At 36.5% G+C, this 23,772-nt stretch overlaps 1 protein-coding gene across 1 annotated transcript; it reads right to left on the reverse strand.

The window, feature by feature from the left end:
* Positions 1-196: 196 nt before the first annotated feature.
* kcnb2a (potassium voltage-gated channel subfamily B member 2a) lies at positions 197-23,034 on the reverse strand. The gene is made up of 3 exons (XM_051865894.1): positions 22,399-23,034; positions 19,505-20,171; positions 197-3,948 (listed from the first exon to the last, which is right to left on the reverse strand). The coding sequence occupies exons 2-3, from the start codon at positions 20,078-20,080 to the stop codon at positions 2,023-2,025; spliced, it is 2,502 nt and encodes an 833-aa protein (XP_051721854.1). The 5' UTR covers positions 20,081-20,171; positions 22,399-23,034; the 3' UTR covers positions 197-2,022.
* Positions 23,035-23,772: the final 738 nt, after the last annotated feature.

Here is a 23,772-nt window from a genome sequence, read left to right on the forward strand (position 1 = left end):
GGTTTGGAGATATATTTCTTGGCATCCCTTTATTGTGACACTTTAGCCTGCTCATGATATACTGTAAAAGCATGTATCTCTGAGTTCTCGAATGCATCAGAAAGATGCTACAGCCGTGTCCTTTCATCACATCTAATGAAGCTTCTCACTATTAAACCACTTAAAGATGAGGCTGAAGGTCTACCGATGTTTTAACTTTAAAGAACACGCTCATAGTGTCCTGTACAAACATTTATTTGTTTAATGGTCGTTCTAGGTATCTGGAACAATGCAGTCACTATTTCAAAGAAAAGATGTACAACTATAAACATCACATTGATATACAAACTAGGATCCAAACTTAATGAAGAAAAAAAGTTTGATATATGCAGAAATGAAAGTCTGTTTTGGAATGTACATACAATAGTCAACGTTGTATTAAAGATAAATCTGCTCAATTCTTGTGCAAGTAGATGATCGTGCAGCGCTTCTGTCCAGTTTTTTGTACCCTCACCTTATTGTTCCTTTTGATTTGACATCAGCAAAAAAAAAAAAATCACATACAGAAAGATTAGGGCTTTAAAGATTACATAAAAAAAACCTGAGAACTTAATTGTATTTGCATATTTTACTCTATAAAAAGTAGGACTTTCTGTACAGACTTGTCTGAACCAAACCACAGATCTTAACGCCTTCTCATAAATTACTGTTTATGAAAAGGCACCGATTTGAATACTTAAAGCAGGATTTGTGTTCCTGCCTAGTTTGTTTTAAAAATCACTTAAGTACAATTAACATCACACAACTTGTACCTGTGTTTTTACACTAAATGGATGTAGCTGACAATGTCTTTAATGTACAGTTAATATACAAATCATACACTCACTCGAGGTTCTGCTTCAAGCTGTTGACATCCATTGACCTCTTTGTTACCTGGGCAATTGTATTGCACGTCAGGGTGAGGAATGTTAAAATAACATCGTTTAAAAATATACAATATTCCAATCCAGTCAAGCTGACATCTCATTCAAATAAAGTGCCATTTCCTTCATCCAGCAGAGGGCATAGTTGATTTACTATGGCCATCATAGGTTTCCCTCAACTGATTCTGAATTGAAGGCAACTTAAAAACAACGATCTTTCCATACAGATTCACTGATGTGGAGATTTCCCCACAGCAGTAAACATGCTAAACTATTTATTCAAAGAATTAATGTATTTCTAGGTAGGCTATGGCTCAACTATAAAGTGATGCAAATGGAAACACTTGAACTTGCGTTTCACTGAAACAGACATGCTCATATAGATATCAGAAAATTTAGTACTGATGTGTTTTTATTTTTGTTAAGAGCAAGTTTTTCTTTGTATTACTTGCTCAAAGGGACAGTTAAAGAAAAATGGAATTTGATTTGATCCACGTTTGCAGAGAGAACTGAAAACTTTGTGTTGCTTCACATATGACCATTGAGGAGTAATATCACTCAGCAAGAAAACATCAAATGAAGGCATATTTTGGTCAAAAATATTCGTTCAAGTCAAATGCTGACTGCCAATTTACACTGGTAGCACTTTGGTCAGAACTATTAAACAAACCCAACACAAATGTTACAGTGGTTAGTCTTTAAAAAATAGGTATGCTTACAACATCTGCTCTGGGCTGTAAATCTACAATGAAGAATTTGTGGTATCTTATCACAGTTGCCTGAATCAGTCTATGATTCAAAAGATATATAATTCAGCTAACTAATCCTTCACACGGAGGGTCATACTGTTAGAAAATAATAATGTTAGAATAATAAGATTATGTTTTGTTCTTTAATGTCCTCCCTCTGAATGAATATCACTAAACTCTTGAAGTTGAGTGCAGACCTTGTCCCTCAGGATCATAAAGTCAATCTCTGCGGCTATGCAGTCCAATAGTGTCGAAGAAAGACAAAAGAAAATCCCCTTCACTACATCAGTTACTCTTTCTGTCCACATTCTCTGGATGCATTCGTTCTGTGAACACGTTGCACAGATAACATGTTAATGCAGCTCAGCACATCACATGCTAGTTTCACACGGTGGTGAGCGACCTCCCTCCCCTGAAGATTTCAGAATATCAGGGGAAAGGAGGTGGTTGTCCACCTTCTGTCCACTTTGAATGCTGTCTTCTGCTCCAACGGCACCAACCGTTGCAGAAGCACAGTTTTGTGCACTTTTTGGGGACGTGGGTGAAACAGCAGCTCTGTCGACATGGTTTCTCCCTCTTTGGCTTTCAGAAGACGACAAACTGAACCCTGGAGAGCTTGTGGCTCCATCCCCTTCGAAGCCTTTCCCCGGGGACCTGGGACTCTGCCGAGGAGAACCCACCAGCAGTAATGGGTCAGATACCGGTAGCTTTGGTGTCAGTGTGGCCGTGTCATCCGTCACGACTAAGTGCAAACTGGAAGCCCCCTCGTCTGCAGATTCGGTGAAGTTCACTTTGAGTCCCTTGACTTTGACTTGGTTTCCTCGTGGAGGGCTTCTCACGTTTTCACCGCTCGGATCGAAGCTTTGGTTCTCCTCGCCCTGCGACATGGTGCTGTTGTCCGACTTGCACTGGACAAACTCGTAGAGGCCTTCTTTAATGATTGTGGCCTGCTTTGCTTTCTCAGGTGCTCGTTTCTCCAATGAGGTGATCTGGCTGAGGTCGAGTGGCGGAGGAGCGCGTGGATGTCTTGTCTGCGCTCCTGCATAATTGGGCAGTAGCGCGCTTCTTTCGACCTCACTGATGTCTGTGGCACAGCTGGCGAAACTGTCCACGCTGGACAGGCTTCTGATCTCAGTGATGGGTCGCTCTTTGATCCGTGGTTCACATTGCACTACCTTCATCTCCATCTCTTCTTCTCTACCAACAGTGCTCACTTTGGAAGCCGAAGGTCCGCTGCTGCTCATGGATGAGGCGGCCGTCATCTGGTTGTACATTTGCTCAAGGGATTTTGCGTTCAGCCGCTGAGGGCTTGAAGTATGTTTGAATAACCGATCTGGAGAAGCCAACTGGCCTATTTCTTGATATTTTGCCTCATGGCCTTTGGAACCCAAGTCAGAGTTTGGGTTCTTCTGATAGTTCCAGCGACTGGGTGAAAGATGATTGTCTGAGCCCTTCTCCTCATTCTTTTCGATCACAACGTCCAGTAGTTCCATATTGCGAGTGAAGGCATCTTTCAGGTTCATGGAAACGATGCTCCCGTTCCTCTTGGCCCTCTCAAGTGCTTCTCTTCGTTTGATAGCCTTCTCTTGTCGCTTCTGTTCTTTGTAGAACTCAGAGAAGTTGTTCACAATAATAGGAATGGGCAGAGCAATTACTAAAACACCGGCGATACAACAGAGGCCACCCACTATTTTGCCCAGGAGGGTTTGTGGATAGATATCCCCATAACCCACAGTTGTCATGGTAATTGTTGCCCACCAGAATGAAGCGGGAATACTGGTGAATTTCGTAGCATCTTCATCTTTTTCAGCAAAGAACACCAGACTGGAGAAGATCATGATGCCCATGGCTAAAAACAATATCAACAGTCCGAGTTCATTATAGCTTCTTCTCAGAGTGAACCCAAGAGACTGAAGACCAGTCGAGTGTCTCGCGAGTTTCAGAATTCTCAGGATTCTCATGATCCGGAAGATCTGAACTACCCTGCGCACATTCTGGAACTGGAGGACACTCTTGTTGGATTCCGTGAGGAATATTGTGACATAATAAGGGAGGATTGCCAACAGATCAATGACATTCAGAGGCCCTTTGAAGAACTTCCACTTGTTTGGAGAAGACAAAAACCGGAGAATGTACTCCATAGTGAACCAGGCGATGCAAACTGCTTCAACGTGGGCCAGGTTTGGGTTGTCGTTGGACTGTCCGAATTCATCAATCACTTGTAATTCAGGCAAGGTGTTCAGTGACAGTGCAATGGTTGAGAGGATTATGAACAGAATTGATATTATGGCCAGAATCTGCAAAAAAACAAAACAGAGAGCTTTTAGTGATGTGAAATGAAACTTTCACATTAACACACACACATATATAATACTAATTCAATATAATACAATGATATATTCAGACATTTTATTTACTTTTTTTTTTTTTTTTGAACCACTGTATACTCATGTAACACTGTAACATACAGCATATCAAAATTTACAATACTTAAACTTATATTTGTAGTGTTGCAGATAGTCAAAACATTAAGCTGACGTTTCTTAAAATTCATAATAATGCAAAAGCTAATGGGACTGATTGGAAACAGAAATGTGAGAGTGAAAGAGACTGTGCCCTCATCCTTATTAGGATAATGTGATCTGCATCGCCTGTTCTCTCATTCTCCTACTGCACATCAATTCACAAATGGCTTTGACAAGCACTTATTGATCAGCTACTTTGTTAGAATATGGAGATTGTCCCGTGAGGTTACCTAAATCATCTTGCAAGGTAATCAAATAACCCTGATCAGACTGAGTTTCTTGTCTGGCTATTATATTGCATTTCATCAGATCAATTTCACTGTTTGCTGCATTACAGGTAGAGAAAACATCACATTCTTTATATAAATAAATAAATAAATAAATAAATAAATAACAATGCAAAACTTTTCACATGTGTATGACAATGTCAGTCTGTGAACATTGTCCAGGTAGGCGTTAATTATTGCAGGTTTGTGTAATATTCTGAGTTTTCATTTCACTGTTTTTATTTATTTTGAGGAATACTGAATCTGTTTTTGTGAAGTGAGATGAGTAAATGCATGCTCACTTTTGGTATAGAACTATAATAACATCATGTTTACACAGCGCATACAACGCCTCTGCACCTTACTCATGATTTCTCTCAACATGAGTCAGAAGATGTGTCAGTCAATAATTGGGAGAACCAAGTAACTTGCATTACTTATTTGAAAAAGTAACTCAGATATGTTGTTGTAAATTTAAAAGTAATGTCTTACTTTACTAGTTACTTGAAAAAGTAATCTGATTACGTAACTTGTAATGTGTTACCCCCAACATTATACTTGAGTTCCTAAATTAAAATAGAAAAATATTCATTGATCATAAAATATTTGTAAATTAAGCCAATTGCAAGTTTCAGAGATTTTCCAACTAGACCATGAAGAGCTGCTTTTATTTTACAGATGTCTTTACCAGCCTCTTTAGACTGTCTTCAGATATTCATTTTTTCATTCATTCATTCAAAAGCCTTAAATGATACGAAATTGACTTTTTGTGATGCCATCAGCCTCAGGTTACAACACTTTTTTTCCTTTTTGAGTTTACTATTTTGAGTTTAAACTGTAGGTTTTTAGGGGAAACCTTTAGATTACTGTACTGCCATTGTGTCCTTATGAATTATAATCTCATCCACAAAGATATAACAAACTGATATACTACAAAAGACACTGAGCAATAAATTGAGGAACTGTTACTCCTTCACTGGAACTGCATTAAGAGGGGATTAATAATGATCCTGGTGGAGAATAAAACGGCTGACCTTGACAGTGTCCTGCCATTGTGGATGCCACACATACCCTTATGAAAGAGATGTAATAACACACTTTTACATATTCAGCACATTTTATAAACTTCTTCACGATATTACACCAGAATCGTGTTTGACACATATAATAGTCATTCAAATTGTTAAAATCTCTTAAAAATACATGATCCACAGAGGAATGGATGATTTAGCTAATTTCACACGATCAGTACTATGACGCAATTTGCCAGCCCACTATCCTTTACTAGAGTGCTTAATATTACAATGTTTAAGGAAGACTAAAGAGATTACAGGTTGATTCTTCCCTTGTGGGGGGAGGGGAAAGACTGAGTAACTGCTCCTAACCTTTCTATATCCTTACTATAGATAGAAACTCAATCCTATTACAATTATCCTGGAATGTCCTCCCACACAGATGACAATGTGAACACCTTTCACAAGGTCCATACAGTTCTCAAACAAGAGTGAAAAATGTCACAATGTTCCGATTGCAATAATATCATTACATTACAATGAATGCTATTTCAGTACTAGAAGGTTAATTCAAAAGTCTCGTTGAGGGATTAAATAATGCAGTGAATAGTTAACCAACAATGGATCTGTCAACTCGGCAAGCAAAACCGAAACTATTTCTACACTTGTTACACCAATGTCATTTGTGTAGTAAAACAGAGTGCTTTGTTGTCATTGATTACCCAAGTATTGAGCATGTTAAACAACTGGTGAGGCAGGCTAAACAAATGTAGGGGTCAATGGGTAGACACAAATAAAAGCATATGCTTGTTGATAGAGGTGTTTGACATTGTGTAATGCAGTAGAAGTATAAGGACTCTGAATAGACCCCAGAGAGGCTGTAATTGCCTTCGCTTGACGCAGGGATTGTCCCTGCCAGGTAGGGTTGAGTAGCGTCTGGCTGTGACCAAGAGACCTAAAGTCCAGTCAGAGGTTGGCGCACCCACGAAGATGAGTGTAAAAAAAGAGCTGATTTTAATCCCTGGAGAGAGGGTCACTGAGGTAACTCTACAGGACATGTTATATTCCATCCAAATGAAATCCAGTTCAGTTGATTTTTTAGTTGTAATGCAATTCCAAAATGTCATTCTGAAAATAAAAACGAACACGGCAATACTTCTAAATGCCTCAGAATCAAAGAACCTGCTTCGTCCCTTAAGGAACACATGAAACAAACGTAAACAAAAGTTTTTGTGACATCAGCAAGGTAGTACCCTTTCTCCTATATTAGGGTTAGGTGACTTGAAGGATCTCTTGGTGCTTCCTGTGCTTCCCTATACGCATAAGCCCTGGCCTAAAGCCAGAAATCTCCCTGTGTTGAGATCACTGCCCATGTAATCACGTTTATACAGATCCACAGATGAGGACAGTTAACTAATCCTCCTGCCTTTCTCCTTCAGTACTTATCGCTCCTGTATCTCGTGTTGAGAACAAATACATGTGTCAGCAGAGGCATTAAACTGAGGCCTGTATGACGTGCCTTGATGTAAATGTTTCTTTCCCCCAGAACCTCAGTGAAACTGATTAATGAGCTGACCACAGCGACACATTGGGCTGGGAATTCATGTCCTTCAAACTTAAAGTCAACATAAAGTCAGAACGTTGCTTGGATTTTAGTGTCATTACACTATTCTGACACAGCTGATGGTAGCAGGGTGATTGGGATGTTTTCAGAGAATTTAAAAGTAGCTCTTTTTGACGGTAGCGTTAGTAATTTTAATAGACATTAAGTAATTTTAACCAAAAAAGAATCTACAATTAATATTGGTTAATTTTAATATTTATTTGCTTAATTGTAAGTTACTTACAAAAATTATAATTTAAAAAACAATACAATGCCATTTTACTGTAAAGAATTTTTACAGTAAAACATTTATAGTAAAATATTGTTAAAATGTAAGTGTGAACCACAAATAATTTATATTCATAATAACCTGCATGGAGTTTATTTAAAAAGTTGTTCATATTTTTGTTATTAACAGTATGCATTGAGTGTTTTATTTTCCATTTTATGTTTTTAGTCCATGTTTATGACATTATTTTCGTGTTATGTTATTAAACAATTTTTTACAGTGGACTTATATACAGTCCTCTGTCTTGACAGATTTTCAACATGTTCAGTTTTTCAAATAGATGTAGACTTCAAAATAATTCAATGTGATTTATTTTCATAATAATTTGAAGTGTTTTCTGGCTAGAAAAATGTATACAGGAAGTGGACTCTTTGCAAACTCAGATTTCTTACACTATAAAATAGTTTAAATTATACATAAACTTTTTGGAAGAAACTAAAAACAAAAAAAGCACTAAAAACGTAATATTTTAAAAGAACAGAAATTTTTTTGTCTGACAGCTAATCGTCACATTGGAATTATAAGGTTTTAAATGACATTTTTGTCAAAATTGAGTTATTCACATAGTCTTATTCTGTGACAACTTATTTACATTATGTAATTTTTTTTTTTTTTTTTAAGTTGTGTACATTTTAGAAAATATGGAAGGAATACGGAATGCAAAAACTGAAGCTCAATATTACAAAACTGCTCAGAAATTATTGCCAAAATTGTACAATTAGAAGTTGGAAACAATATTTTTACTAAATAAACCCGATGCATAACCGACGCTACTTGCCAAATAAATAAATATGTGGACAAGAAATACTGGTATATGTTATCATTTCATAATCTCACCTGTATTTTATTATAGTGCTACCGCTAAGAAAGAAAAATCAATCCATTACTATGTAAAAAATAATCGGCAACAAGAAGAAACCTGCAACAATATTACGATAATATTAATGCTAAAGCAATCGTAAACGGTAATGGAAGATGCCGTTGCATTTGTATTAAAGAAGAGAGCAAATCTGTGAGGATTTGCATTGGACAAATGCAAATATTAGGAAATATCTGACCACTAGATGGCGCGACTGAGCAGAATCGAGAATTCCAGAAAGCAGTGTAATAAATGAAAATAAATACATAAAACAATAGATATTTGTCTTTAGTGAGTAATTTTACATCATTTTAATTTCCATCCCACACTGAATATTTACAATTTCAAAAGACCGCTAAAAACAAGAACAACAATGTACATGAGCAGAGTGTAAGGTTTTTAAACAGTAAATCTAATGCAAAGGGAGAGTGAAATGGGTCAGATGAAATGCATTGTAAGGCTGGTTTAGGTCTCTGCGTGTGAGGTTGCGCTGCTTTGGTCCTTGGAACATCTGGCTTTTATGGTGAGCTTGTACAAAAATATCTGGTTGATTTTTCTAATTTAGATTCACTGCCCACAGAATTATTGTCTTTGCACTGAACTGAGGATCCGAAAATAATCACAAATAATAAATAATGTGGAAAAACCGAAGGCAATCTGGCCGAACATGAGGATTTGCCTTTTAATCTCCATGGTGAGGTGGATTTACCTGTATTACAAAAAGTGGAGGGGTCACATGCGAATCAAAGACCAGGAAAACAGAAAAATTAAGAATTTTTCTATTTTTCTAATGAATATTTGGTCAAGCTGATTCATGTTTCAGACCAGCACCACGGACAGCTCCTTCACTGTACAAACCACTTATTCAGCAAACGCCCTGCGCTTCAGGAATTAGAGTGTTAAATCCATCTTCTTTATCTGCAAACCTTGGTTGGATGCTCAAATGACTCAGTAATGTGTTCTCTCACAAACAATTACAACAGGCCAAGCTCTCAGCTCTTCTTTCAGAAACATCCCTGCACAAACAATATTGGCATCTATTGCTTGACAGACCCTTGTTCCTGTTTTCTCTCTGCTAGACTGGTTGAGAAAAACCTTTCTGATATAAGCATTTAAATGAAAATGCTTACTTTTGTCAAACAAATTGAGGATTGAGAAGTGCATTTTGTTATGTAATGCTGTAATGTGGTGTAAAACTAAACAAAGCATCCCATACAGCCAGCCTCAGCCAAGACACCTCTCTTCCTGAGAGGAATTGAAGGTTAAATTATTTCTGGAGAACACTGTTATCATTACAGCCATGAGAGGAAGAAGAAACTCTGTCTGGAAACCCAAGAATGTCTTGATCAATACTGAAGGGTTATTTATAAAGGAGTGTCATGGGATCTGTTTGATTGTGTGTTTTTTTTATAGGACAGGTTAATTTGGAGCTTAACTCCCACATTTGTCAAGTAGCTTTTGCTGAGTAAGAGACACACTATATCCAGTTCCTCTATAATGCGCAATGTAGCGTCCATGTGCCCGCGAAACTAATGGAGGTTCCAACGCGCGTGAAAGCAGCTGAGCTGAGCTACAAGATAGTAAGATGACTACTCTGTGTTTGACAGTGTCTTTGCGTGCGCGGGGGTGGGAGGAAGCAGGGGGTCGTGATTATAGTGATTAGTCAATAATGTGACCCTGATGACTGCTTGTGATTTACAGGCTAGCCCTCAGCCTACCACTTACTCGCATGCAAAATATTCAGCCTCACAAGTGGGGTAGGCAGGCAACCTCTACTTAAACACAGTGTACAGCCTGCTATTCAGTCTGTCCAACTGCCACTGTCTATTTTTAACACAATCTAACATATCTGCCCTCATACCAGATCCACGAGAGTTTGCCCGACATTTGTCCCCCAAAAAAAGCATCTCACGGAACGGAAATCACAACTGGGTTCAAGGTGAGGTTGAGCACAGAGGATAAAACTCTAAGTCTTATCCTACAAGACTGGCAGTGTTCCTGCCTGTGGCAGGGTTTTAGCCCTTGTGGGTTGGGAAGGTGGAGCTAATAGCATGTATTTTGTTGTCACAATGTATGAATAGCACAAAGATTGCCTAAGAAAAAGCATCATTAGTACAACAGCATAGGATCGGATTTGCTTTATACAAAAAAACAAAAACAAAAAAAAATCAAAATGGCTTTCTGTTTTCAGTACTACACCCTAAATTGTATATATATATATTAGTGGCGAGCGGTGACTTTTTTTTAACCGGGTATGCTGGGTGGAGCGTCATGTAAAAAAAATGTGGCCGATGCAGTTACGTTTGAACGGGTTTATAGCTAATACACGAGACGCTCGCATTATCTGTGTTAGTTTACTCATTTGCTTGCTCATGACAAATAGCAACACAGCGAAAAGTATTTCTAATATGTTGGACCTTTTATTGAGAGTAGCCCAGAAGTACTTTTTAAATTAATAATAAGTATAACATAATTAGTATTAGCAGCCTATCATAAATGAAAAATAAAATGTAATTATAAGTAGTAAAATAATAATAAATAATAAATAAAAATATCAGTATTCTTTAAAAAATAAGTTGAAATTATGCAAACTGATGACTTTAACAAACGCAAAGACTATCGATTAACATCCTCTGATAGGCCTAGTTATAGTAGGACTGTTTTAAACAATTTACAAAACAAAGTTTTCATAAAAAAAATCCCTATGGAGAAAATGAAATACTATGAAAATAGTTTTAGTTATGATTTTTTCCCCATTTGGTTAAGTCTAGTTAGTTTTGTATCAAATACAATGTGATTTTCGGTGATCGAGATCTGGCAAGCGATCCGCTCACAGCTTATCCTGCCATGAAATCCGCCATAGACCAGCAAACCAATGAGAACGCGGGACAGTGATGACGTTCCATAACAAAAGCACGAAGGCGCAAAAGCTGCTGTAGATCAGCTTACCCGGAAGTCTCCGTAACTGGCAGATTTAAAGAAAATTACCATCGTTTGGCAAATAAATAAATTACAGACAGTTACATATGCATTACCAATCATGTAAGCTTTATGGTACACCTCAAACAAGTGATTTAATAGTAATTTATGGTTGCCGAGTCCACGAATGGCTTGGGTATGCAGAGCATTCAAAGCTTATATGGACCGCACGCCACTGATATATATATATACAGTCAAACCAAAATTTATTCAGACACCTTGGACATTTCATTCATAATACATTTTATTCACTATAGTATAAAAAAAATAGTAATAAAATATGACAATAAATAAGATCTCAGAGTTAAACTGTGTCAGAAAAAATGAATCTTAATAATGTCAGATAACACTTAAGCAAAACATGGTCAGGTCAAAGTGTCTGAATAATTTTTGGTTCCAAATTTTTTATCAATTTTACTGGTAGTCCACTGTATGAAGAATTTTTGGGTATAATATGTCACAGTTTATTTTGCTATCCTCACTTACATAAATGAACTATAGTGTCCTGCACCCACTAGTAAAAATATATAAAAAATGTCTGAATAATTTTTGGTTTGACTGTATATCTGTGTGTGTGTGTCTGTGTGTAAACTAACACAAGAGTCACATAACAATGAAAAGGAATCCAATTACTTGATCAGTGACCCAAAGGTCAATAGACTATAACATGAAGAGACAGGAGGAAATCTCCCATGCCCTAAAATGAATCAAGTCTTCAATACCAATATTTCAATGAAAGAAAATAAAAAAAAATTACTGTATTCATCACTGTATTTTTTATCAGATATTTGTTATAATGTTCAGTATTTTATTAACTCCACTTTTGACTTATAGGGCAGATTTACTAACAGCTTGTGCAAGCGCAAACTACTGTCAGGAGACAGTGAAAAATCACCAATGAAAAGGCGTGGACACAGTTATTTTTGCGGCTGACCTTACTGCTTATGCATTTGTAGGAGTTTCATTTTTTGAGATGCAAAATTTAAGTGAGTAGAGAATTTAAATAAATCATGCAACGTGATTTACTAAGGTTTGCGCTAGTCAATTTACTGGTATTTGCGCCATTATTTAATGCCAGAACAAAAAAGCATGTCTTAACCCATTTTGCTCTTGAAATGGCTTTGTCTGTGTTCTTTAATCAGTAGATCACACGCATAACTTTCCACGGCCATTGGCGCTTTTATGGGATTGCGGTCTCACGCTAATTTGCCCTGTTTAGTAAATCTGGCCTGTAGTCTTTATATTCCCAATGACTGTTTTGATATTCTCAATATTGATCTACTACAGAAAAGTAAATTTTAGCTGTCATGTAAAAACATAATTTTGCTAGTGATGCTTTCACAGCTCAAAACTGTGACTGACTGGCAGATTCCCCTTGTGCACCTCTGACTTTGGCTTTGCATGTCGCCAAATTCCACAAAGGGAGTTTTGTTTCACCACAGCAGATAATCGTCTTAAAAGTTTTCCGAGCACTTATCAGTGTGTAGCACAAAACTACACTTTTAGCCTTGTGCATAATTGTATCTGCATTTGAACATCCCTCAGTATGCAGTGTCTTTTAGGATTAAAAAGCATTAAGGAAAGCATTAAAAATTTTACTATTATAATGAAATTCATGTTTAACCTCCAGTTTATGAAATATCCTGATTATGAAAATGTGACAAGGTCATACATGCTAAAAGAATACTAGACGCACTACTGATGGACTCAATGGTTACTGTAGGTCATGCTACATTAGTAATTGGCTTTAACCCTCAATGAATCTTCAATTATAGGATCAGATCTTGTCTATAACTTGTAGCCGACATCCACTATGTGGGATTTTATCCATCGGAGTGGAATGAAAGGTGGAACTGTAGCTATTTTGTTTGTTCATTACTCAGATTAAAGATAAATCCCTTTAGGTTTCCCAGGCTTAACTACATAATTGTGTGACATTGTGGGGGATGGAAACTCCTCTGAGTCGGCAGAGAGGCTAAAGGACTTGTTCCACTGTTCAACACCCACGTTGGGCTGATGTACAGTAGTTTGCTCCCTCTGGGTCACAAGCTCAGCCCGTCCTTTTTTGAAAGCACTGAATTACATAACATGACAATTACTTTCAATTCAGAAAAGTCTATTCTCATCTAAGGATGTATCAACTTTGAAGTTCACAGTTTTAACCTACGTCTGAACTCTCACATGGATTTGATAACTGAACCGGAAAAACGTTTTGCTTTTTTTCTTGATCCCCCCCCCCGCAAAATCTGTGGACAATGATAAATACATAGACAGTAAGTTCTGAAAACCCTTGTATCTTCAATAGTCTCTATTGTTTTGAAAATCAGTTGTAATTGTTTTCAACACCATTAACTCATGTTTGAAATGTAATTAAATTAAGCTGAAATTATAAATACCACATTAAACATTCTGTCAACTTACAGCACATTATTCACATGAATATAAGCTCTGCTCAGTCCATAATAATTGTAAGATGAGATCAATTTACCAACCACACTCTAAAAAGTACATTGAGACATAACATCTTTACTGAAGTGGATAAAGGGTGAATTGTTTTAAAATGATTAATGCAATCTCACTGTAGTTAACAGGATCTAGCAGACTCTTAAAAGAGCACTGGATGTAACCTTTACTCATCTTCACATTTACTTTGTCTGTTGACCTCCATGATGGCTAAGAGGGGAATTCACTGGGTATCTCCTTGCACCCAGAGTCTCAGCCAGAACCCAAGCCTCTTTATTTAGTAACAGAACCTCCACAGACAAAGAGCTTTTCCTTTCTTTTTCCCCTTCTCCCCCTTTCCCATCCCTGTGCTTTGTGCAGAGAATTTCCGCTCTGTCCATAGCTGAGAGCATAGAGTATCATGTCATGATCAATTACTGTAAATACACATAAATTATTCACACCACTGACATTTCAGAGGAACAGTGATCTCATCAAAACAATCTGCAGTGAACACCTCTTTACAGATTATGGTATCTGATTAGATGTCTCTCATTATTAAGTGTGAATCCTAGCTATTTGACATTCATAAAAATGCAATAAAAATGTTAAACTTGAAAATAAATTTAAGATGTTTTATTGCATTTTAAATAAAGATCACATTTATTTTAGATAAATGTATATATATATATATATATATATATATATATATATATATATATATATATATATATATTGATGAATTTTGGATAGCTCCAAGAATGCAATATATATATATATATATATTAGGGCTGTCAAACAATTAATTGCGATTAATCGCATCCAAAATAAAAGATTGAGTTTACAGAATATATGTGTGTGTTCTGTGTATATTTAATATATATTTTTATATATATATAATAAATATACACAGAACACACACATATATTATGTAAACACAAACTTTTGTTTTGGATGCGATTAATCGCAATTAATCGTTTGATAGCACTAACATATAATCTTGGAGCTATCCAACATTAATATATATATATATATATATATATATATGTAGTAGTCAACATTTGAAGTGGATCAAAACCTTTCATCAAAGTTGTCCTTAAACCTTCTTCTTAGGACAACTTAGTTCTTAGGACAACTTTTATTTTGATTTTTGATTTTTATTTTAACTTTTTTTGATCCACTTCAAATGTTGACTACTATATATAGTCAAACCAAAAATTATTCAGATATTTTTTTATATATTTTTACTAGTGGGTGCAGGACACTATAGATCATTTATGTAAGTGAGGATAGCAAAACAAAATAAAACTGCATTTTTTTTTTTTTTACATTTTTTTTATAGTGAATAGTGAACTGAATTAATAAATGAAATGTATATATAATATATATATATAATAAGATATACTATATATCTCTTAAATAATTCAATATAGTTAAGATATAAAGAATGAATTTTTATTTAAGCATTTTAGTTATAGTTATGCAAAAGTATCCCTTAAATGAGAGATGCTCTACAGGACAATTCACTTTCTCTGTGGGACACATGTAGCATTAAAGGAACTGGCATTTAAATATATATTTCCCTCACAAAAATATAAAGCACTTCATTTTGTATTTTCATTAGCAGAAATCTTGTTTAATATTCTGAGAATAAATGGAATGGTTTGACTACCAAATGAAGATATCATAACAGCTGAAATGAACATGAGAGGAAGACAAATACAACCAAAATCATCTCCTGAAGTATTAATCACCTTAATCCATTGTTGTTATACTGTATTTTTATGTTTCTTTGCATTGCTTACTAAAGGCTCAGGATGTTTATGCATGCAACACAAACCAAGGTGATGTGACAGAGCTCTTTAAATTAGCTCAGCCTGATCATATGATGAAAAGGGTTAGAGTCCTCTGACTTTTTGAGAGGACGGACACACGCAGCACACAGGTCCTCTGAAATAAGAAGAATATCAAGGGGAAAGATGGAAAACCCTAGATACACCAGATACCTCACTCCTCATCCAGCACATTAAACCATGGAGATGTCACAAAGTTTTTGTTCTAAGACAAGAAAATATCTGGTTTAAATGGATAAAGTTCATCTTCCCAGGATATTCACAATGTTCGCATGGCATTCTGAAACAGCGGAAACAATGTGGAAAAGTCAGCATCCCCTAATGCTCCTAATAACTTCCGTAGGGTGGAAAACTGCCTTCACTAATTGATTAACTGCTCTGGCTAAACACGTGACCACATTACACACTGTAGCCATAAGCCAGACAGAATGCCAGCAGTCTATTTGTAGGAGCAGACTAGGTAAATCACCAAAGGAGATTAAGTCTCCATTGCCTCACAGAGAGCAGTGTGCTGACCACTAAACTAGGTACTGTTAGCTTTATCTTTTTAACTGTCCAGTTGCAAATATATTATCTTTTGTATAATATGATAAAAATAACAATAAAAATTTAACAGCTTATTTATAACATATTTTATAACAGCTTATTTGCCATAATATAATAGGCTCTGCAAAGCATGTAACTGCTGGGTAGACCATCCCAACCTATAAAGAAAATTATATATAACTATTTTATAACTAAATTATATATACAATATATAAATTATATATACAGTATAGAGTCAAACCAAAATGTATTCAGACACCTTGAACATTTCATTCATTAATACAGTTTATTTACTACAGTTAAAAAAAATGGTAATAAAATATGACAAGATCTCAGAGTTAAACTGTGTCAGAAAAAAATAATCTTAATTATGTCAGATAACACTTAAGCAAAACATGTTCAGGTCAAAGTGTCTGAATAATTTTTGGTTCCAAAGTTTTATCAATTTTACTGGTAGTCCACTGTATGAAGACTTTTGGGTATAATATGTCACAGTTTACTTTATTTTGCTATCCTCACTCACATAAATGAACTATAGTGTTCTGCACCCACTAGTAAAAATATATAAAAAATATAAAAAATGTCTGAATAATTTTTGGTTTGACTGTATATATATAACGGGAATGTACTGAAACTGATCATGCATCAAAGTATCGTATTATTGGCCAGCAATATGCTATCAACACGCATTGGGAAATACCTCCCAGTAACCCAAAAGGCAGTGTACAATAACCAAACCACTGAACCCACAGAAGTGAAGGTGGAGGTCAAGGTTAGGAACCATTTGTCATTAATCTCGGAGCTCACATGTTTTCCCCAAAACCCAGATCCAAGCATGTTAAAATTCAGAGTTGCATTTATTACCAGACAGTAAAGTGGGATTTACTGAAGGGAACTGCTTTGTACATACTGCTATACATTGTGAGCACAAGTCTGCCATACCATCTAAATAGGTTTGTTGCAATCCTGCCAGTTTTTTTCCATCTCAACCTCCCTTCAGTAAACACAGCGGTGATATGATAAACTGAACTAAGTTGAAGGTGATTTCGGTCAATACAAAGCTGCTTCTTGCCTGTCAGAGCAGACATTATAGCCGATAGGTGTAGGCTGAATGGATGCTGTGTGTTTGTGCTGACTCACTCAAACGATTGACTGGCAACAAATCATAGTGGCAGTGACTCAACCTTCATCTTCCTCTCTAAGAGCAGAACGTGAAACTCCACCTGCCCAGTCTCAGTCCCGCATATTATGCTAAAGTAAATCTGTCAAACACAATGAATCAGAGTGAGAAGATGTAGCTTGTCCTTTCTGGTCAGGTAACAGTTGTTGACAAATATGCCCAAGCAAACACATGAATGCAGTGTAAATTGATACTTAGAGTTTACTGAGTCGGCTATAGTGGGAATGTTTTTCCAATTTTCCCTTGGTTTCTTTCCATCAGCCTTTACTTTCAGTTACACTGAGTTCAGTACCAGTTCTGCACCAAACGTTTAACATTAAATGTTTGGAATAAAGGTGTAAAATACGGTTTTGTGTGGCATTAAAAAAACACAAAAGGTAGTTATAATCTTAAGTTATATTTTAGTTATAAAATATAATCTATAATCAATTTATTTATGATGAATGTTAGCTATCAGGATTGCAATGCTAATGTTAACTGTTAAGATGACAGCTATTATTACGATCAGTGTTGGGGTAACGCATTACAAGTAACTTGAGTTACGTAATCAGATTACTTTTTTACAAATAACTAGTAAAGTAACGCATTACTTTTAAGTTTACAACAAAAAATCTGAGTTACTTTTTCAAATAAGAAACACAATTTACTTTGTTTTGCTATTTATTGACTGACACCTCTTCTGTCCCCATGTTGAGAGAAATCGGGAGAAAGTGCAGAGGCATTGTGTGCGCTGTGTAAACATGATGGACTAAATGTGAGCATGCATTTACTCATCTCAGTATTCCTCAAAATGAATAAAAACAATGAAATGCAAACTCAGAGTATTAGCAAACCTGCAATAATTAAATATGTTAAATAACACAAATATACTTTATGTATTTAATCTCACTTTATTAACCAATGTCTTTGCTGCTGACATTCGATGGTCCAGTTCAACCATACTAATAAGCAAAATAAGCTTATTAGTTTGCTTATTATTAAGCAAAAGTTTCTTCACCTGCATCCTATTCTTCTGTATTTCAGAATGGCAGCACAGCTGAAAGGTTTGCTTGAGCTGCGCCCTCTACTGTACAGGCGTGAATGTGAATTTGAGGATTATTCATTTCACTTTTGGTGTGAAAGGGCCATTACATTTGCCAAAAATAGAACTTTTGTGTGTGTTTTTTTTTTTTTTTTGTTATTAAAAAACAAACAAGCAAGGCCAGCCCAAGTGAAAAAGTAATGCAAAAGTAATGTAATGCATTACTTTCCATAAAAAGTAACTAAATAATACAATTAGTTACTTTTTAGGGAGTAACGCAATATTGTAATGCATTACTTTTAAAAGTACCTTTCCCCAACACTGATTACGATGCAAAATGCCGTTTTTTAGGATTCTAGTGAGTTTTATTAAATGCATTACCTTTTTTCATTTCTTTAAAATGCTTATTTATTTACCCCTTGGAAAGTCTCTTTTCTCAAGAGCCAAAGGGCAAGAAAAAAAAAAAGCTGTACATTAAAGCATTTCACTAATGGCTCTTCTGACTGCTTTCCCTGTCTGTATTCTGGGAAGTAGGCGATCTGTGTATTGGGACTGGGCAGTGAGTGGAGACAAAGCTCCCGAACAGCTGTGAAAAAGCATTTCAATACTCTCAACAACCTTCTACCGGGACAATCTACTAATGCGTAAGAAAATATAATTCGTCAAAACGTACCTAAATCCGCAATGAGAGATATTTAAATCACCATCTTTTTTTTATTTGACAGGCTTATTGTTTTAATGAATCATTCTTATTTAAGATGTGCACATATTAGTCATCCATGCAGCATCTCCCCACATCAGCAACAGCAACAATCTCAGATGGAAAATGCAGCCAAAATAGCTCCACACACTGACATGCAGTACCATAAATCTTCCCTCTATATACCACAAAAATATGCCTCTTCTTTTGTGGCATAAAAGCCTGGGCTAATATGTCAATCATGACAGCCGAGGAAATGCATATGGGATGTGTATATTTATAAATTCATCTTTGGGTTTCATATTTCATCATATCACTGCTGGCATCAGTCTCAGAATTTTTCAGCCCAAACTTTACCCTTGAATTGGCCCCTAGTCATTCTAAGACAAATTAATAATTCATTTCAAATTGAATATTTGGATTATCATTCTTTGGTGTTTTTTAAGTGCTAGTTTGTTGATCTAATGTTCTCTCAGATGCTCAGAAAGAACATCCTAATTGGAAATATCATAATGTGCTCTGTATATGTACTCTGATATTTGGTACTGTGCATGTGTGGACCACGTGCTTGCCCTACCTTGGCCGCCACAGAAGAGCTCGGTTTCTCCAGCAAATCCCAGAGCTTCTGCCTTTTGTCTGGACAGCAGCCCGTGTCCACCTGATCTCCTTCCTTCTCTCTGAGAGTTTCAGCCTCTCTTCTTAGCTCTTCATTCATCTGCTCCTTCTTCTGATGGTACCGTGCCTGGCAGCATGACTCCAGATAGATCTCATCGATGCCCCAGTAGTCAAGCTCCTGGCCAAAAGACAGAGCGCACATCTCTTCCATCATGTGTAGCTTGCCAGTCCGGTAAAAGTTTAAAATGGAGGAAAAGGCACCGGGGTGCCTGTCAAAGAAATACTCATTGTCATTTAGACTGTAGTCGTCGCAGATCTCCATTAAGGTTTCATGGGTGTTGCAGTCTCTGAGTTTCCCCAGACGGGTTCGCGGCAGTCGGTCCAGGGTTCTCCATAGCACCTCATGGACCAGCCCACCCACATTGATCCGGACTCTTCTGGATCTGGCTTTTGTCCGGATAATGTCGATGGGTTCTGGCGGGAGTGAGCCCTGTGGCCGTGAGACCCTCTGAGCCCCAAAGTTTGCCCTCTCAGCCATGACTGCTGCTGCTTAAATGTTATGTTAATTCAGATGTCAGTTAGGAGTACTATGATGAATCCACCTCAGACAAGGCCCTCCATGATTGCACCTGAAAATAAAAGACATTTCAGGAAGTCTTATCACAGGACAAAAGAATTACTCAAATAACATTTTTAATAATTCACGGGAATATGAATAGGCAAAATAAAAGTGTAATAAATATATAAATAAAACCATTAATACATAATATTAATAAAAATATTTAATTAAATAATACAACCATTAAAACACACACAGACACACAGACAAAAATCATTTTATGGAATTTAGTGCTTTTAGAACTCCAACACTATAATGACCTTATTTTATGCTCCAAAAAACTAATGAACCAATAAACTTTGCAGGCTAAAACCAGTCTCCAAAAGCACACTGTTTTCAGAAAGGAGAGGATTATGAAAGGAGGAATCTTAACAAGGACCCTGCACTTCATTAGTTGCAATAGGGTCAACAACATGATTTTTAAGTTATTAAAAATGTAATTCATACAGAATAAGACTTAAATACTGCTCTGATATGATGAACATGTTATCAACTTCTGAATAAAAAGTTTTACAATATTTGTGGGGCTTAAATAAAAAAAATGTCTAGGTGGTGTGACTGTCTGAAGAACATAAAAAAGAGTAATAAGAAGAACTGAAACTATTTTGTTTTCAAATATGCACCGTTTGTATTGTTGTTTTTAGTTATTTGCATTTGTTTAGCCTGTGCTAATGTTTTTTGACCATGTGTTGTAAATTGTGTTTTATGTTTTATGTTCTGCAGAACAGGAACCTGCTGGAAACCAGTTTTTAAACTCAGTCAGGCCCGTTTAAATTGTACCTTAATGTTACTTTTTAACCTTTCCTGTATAATAAATGAAATGAAATGAAATATTATAAATGTTTGAAAAAGTTTTATCCACTAAAAACTAATGTTCTTGCAGCATAACCAACATGCAGGAGTCCATTTTGTTGTCATGTGACAAGAAAAGCTGTGTGTGTGTGTGTGTGTGTGTGTGTGTGTGTGTGTGTGTGTGTGTGTGTGTGTGTGTGTCAAGGTCATTAGGTGTTTTTTTAATGGCATATTCTGACATTTTTATGTATAGGCGTGTTTCAGAGTACATTAAGAAAACTTCTTGATACTCAAAAATTTGTAATGATGATATTTGTTATCTTGTAAATATGCCTATAACTATTATTTTTATGCCACTTAACATTACTATTACACCTTTTGACATTTACAGAGTTACTGAATGACTTTTTAAAATATATTTTTCAAAAAATGTTTCCAACCAAAATGGACACAATAATTATTTTTCTAAGAAGTTTTTTTACTCTCGAACATGTAAATTCAACATAATGACAATGACAATAGCATTTGGATGTCAAGTAGGCTATACTTTTGGCTCTGAGGACAGACGGTAATGCGATTGAGTATTTAAGAATGTCTTGATGATAAATCCCGGTAGGACTATTTAGCGGGCTTCTATTTCCTGCTCTTAAAAGACTTCGTAACAGCCGGCTATTTAAAACTCCCAACCAGAGAGGAAACTATATAGGCCAGCATTTCATAATGCTGCAGCACTGCGATGTATCAAAACTATAATGTCCCTCTGTGTAGTTTGCATTGCGTTAACACCCTCCCACATTATACATCCGCAGCTTTATGCTTTATCCCGACAAGGTTAAGTTGGTGTGCCCTAATATTACCAACTCACTCCGTAAACTTAAATTACTGGGGAAAAATCAACTCAACTACGCTGCACAAGATCCATGGTCAAGAGAGAAACAAAAATACTAACGTGAGACACGTTTGTAGCTTAAAAAAATAAAGATAATTCTCATAAATTAAATAGACCTACCTTTTAGCACTTGCGTTTTCTCCATATAAACTTTGCATTTCAAGCTGTTCAAGTACAATCAGACTAATCCTTAATCAGGGAAGGTAGAGTCTGTACTTTCCAGTGCACCTGTTTCAGGACAGCTGATCAAACACTATTTAACACAAAGGTTCTTCAATGGTTCTTCTTATCAAGAACCACATAAAAAGCTCTTGAGTTGAGACTGTATGTTCATGTAAAAACCAATTGCACCAAGCTGCAAAGCCCTTGTCAGGAATCTTTATTTCCAAGAGTGAAGACTAAATAGCCGGGACACGCTGAGAGCAGCAGAACTGTAGTGTTCTGGCATGCCTGTCCGCGGAGTTTACTGTGCCCAATGAAAACAGTGCAATCTTACGCACAACTATCCAAACGAGCTCCGGTTCTTTTAAAGCGAATAAAAGCAATTAAATCTTACCTTCCCGCCGTTCACCTCTTCTTCCTTCACCTCTACAACCAAAAAGAAGTCAATTAGCCTCTTATTCCCCGCTCCATCTGCTCAAGGGATAGAGGCATCAGTGGTACCCCTGCTGAAAGGGCAGTCGTTCCTCTTCATTCTGTGTGGACTCAACCTCACAAACAACTCGCGCGAATTGAGCAGAAATACGAAGTTGGGGGGAGAAAACCCCGAAACTGTTGATTATTCTCGCCACGAAGCCATGATAGTATGTTTTAAACTGAAAAGCAGCGCGTGTAAAGACTGTCACACTTAGCGCTCAGTGGAGCTTCGACTGAGCAGGAGTGTTCGCCCCGCGCGCTGCATCACAGCCCGGAGGTGAAGCCTAATTGGATTGAGCTGTACATCACCAAGGATAGCAGCAGCATCAGATCCCTCCGTCCCGTACAGGAGTCAGTGTCACTGATCTCTAGCTCTCTGTCGTAGCAAGTTCAAATGAGGTGGGGACATGACACAATGGAACACAATGATCCACATGTGAGAAAGGCTTAATATAGAGCATAATAAGGAACTTGGTAATTTGCGTGACATATATGATGATATTCAAGATTCTCTTATAGAACTTAATCAGGGATCACATAACTGAAAGATTAAAAGATTTAGATCGTGAGGGGCTTATTGTCTTGGATCTAACATGCATTCTTTGTGTATTGAATATATAGGCTGTAAAAACTTGGCTTGGGTTAGTTCACCCAAAAAAGAAAATTCTGTCAATTATTACTCACCCTCATGTCGTTCTAAACCTGTAAGACCTTCGTTCATCTTTGGAACACAAATTAAGATATTTCTGATGAAATCCAAGAGGTTTGTTTATCCTAAATAGAAAGCAACCACATTCAAGGTCCAGAAAAGTAGTATAAACATAGTTAAAATAGTCAATGTAACTACAGTGGTTCAACTGTAATGTTATGAAGCTACGAGACTACTTTTTGTGTGCAAAAACAAAACAAAAATAATGACTTGATTCAACAAATTCGTCTCTCCTCTGTCATTCTCCTACGCTATTTTCATTGCAGCACTTCCAGGTTCTACGTCAGAACGCCGACTCAGTATTGGCCGACGCCTGTTCACGTGAGCAGCACGACGCATGTGTACGATGCTGACGCAGGAGCCGGCCAATAATGAGTCGGCGTTCGGACGTAAACAAGGAAGTGCTGAACTATGTTCACTGCATCAACTGTGTACAGGGGAGAGACTAATTTGTTGAATGAAGTTGTTATTTTTGTTATGTTTTTGCGCACAAAAAGTATTTTCGTCACTTCATAACATTAAGGTTAAACCACTGTAGTCACGTTGACTATTTTAACAATGTTTTTACTACTTTTCTGGACCTTG

Source organism: Ctenopharyngodon idella, chromosome 2 (genome assembly GCF_019924925.1).
Source record: "Ctenopharyngodon idella isolate HZGC_01 chromosome 2, HZGC01, whole genome shotgun sequence".
Taxonomy (NCBI): Eukaryota; Metazoa; Chordata; class Actinopteri; order Cypriniformes; family Xenocyprididae; genus Ctenopharyngodon; species Ctenopharyngodon idella.

Coding starts and splice junctions, on each gene's coding strand:
- kcnb2a (XM_051865894.1), bottom strand. CDS start 20,080: ATGGCTGAGAGGGCAAACTTTGGGGCTCAGAGGGTCTCACGGCCACAG. Junction 3,949..19,504: donor GCTCTTCTGTGGCGGCCAAG/GTAGGGCAAGCA, acceptor GTTTTTTTGCAG/ATTCTGGCCATAATATCAAT.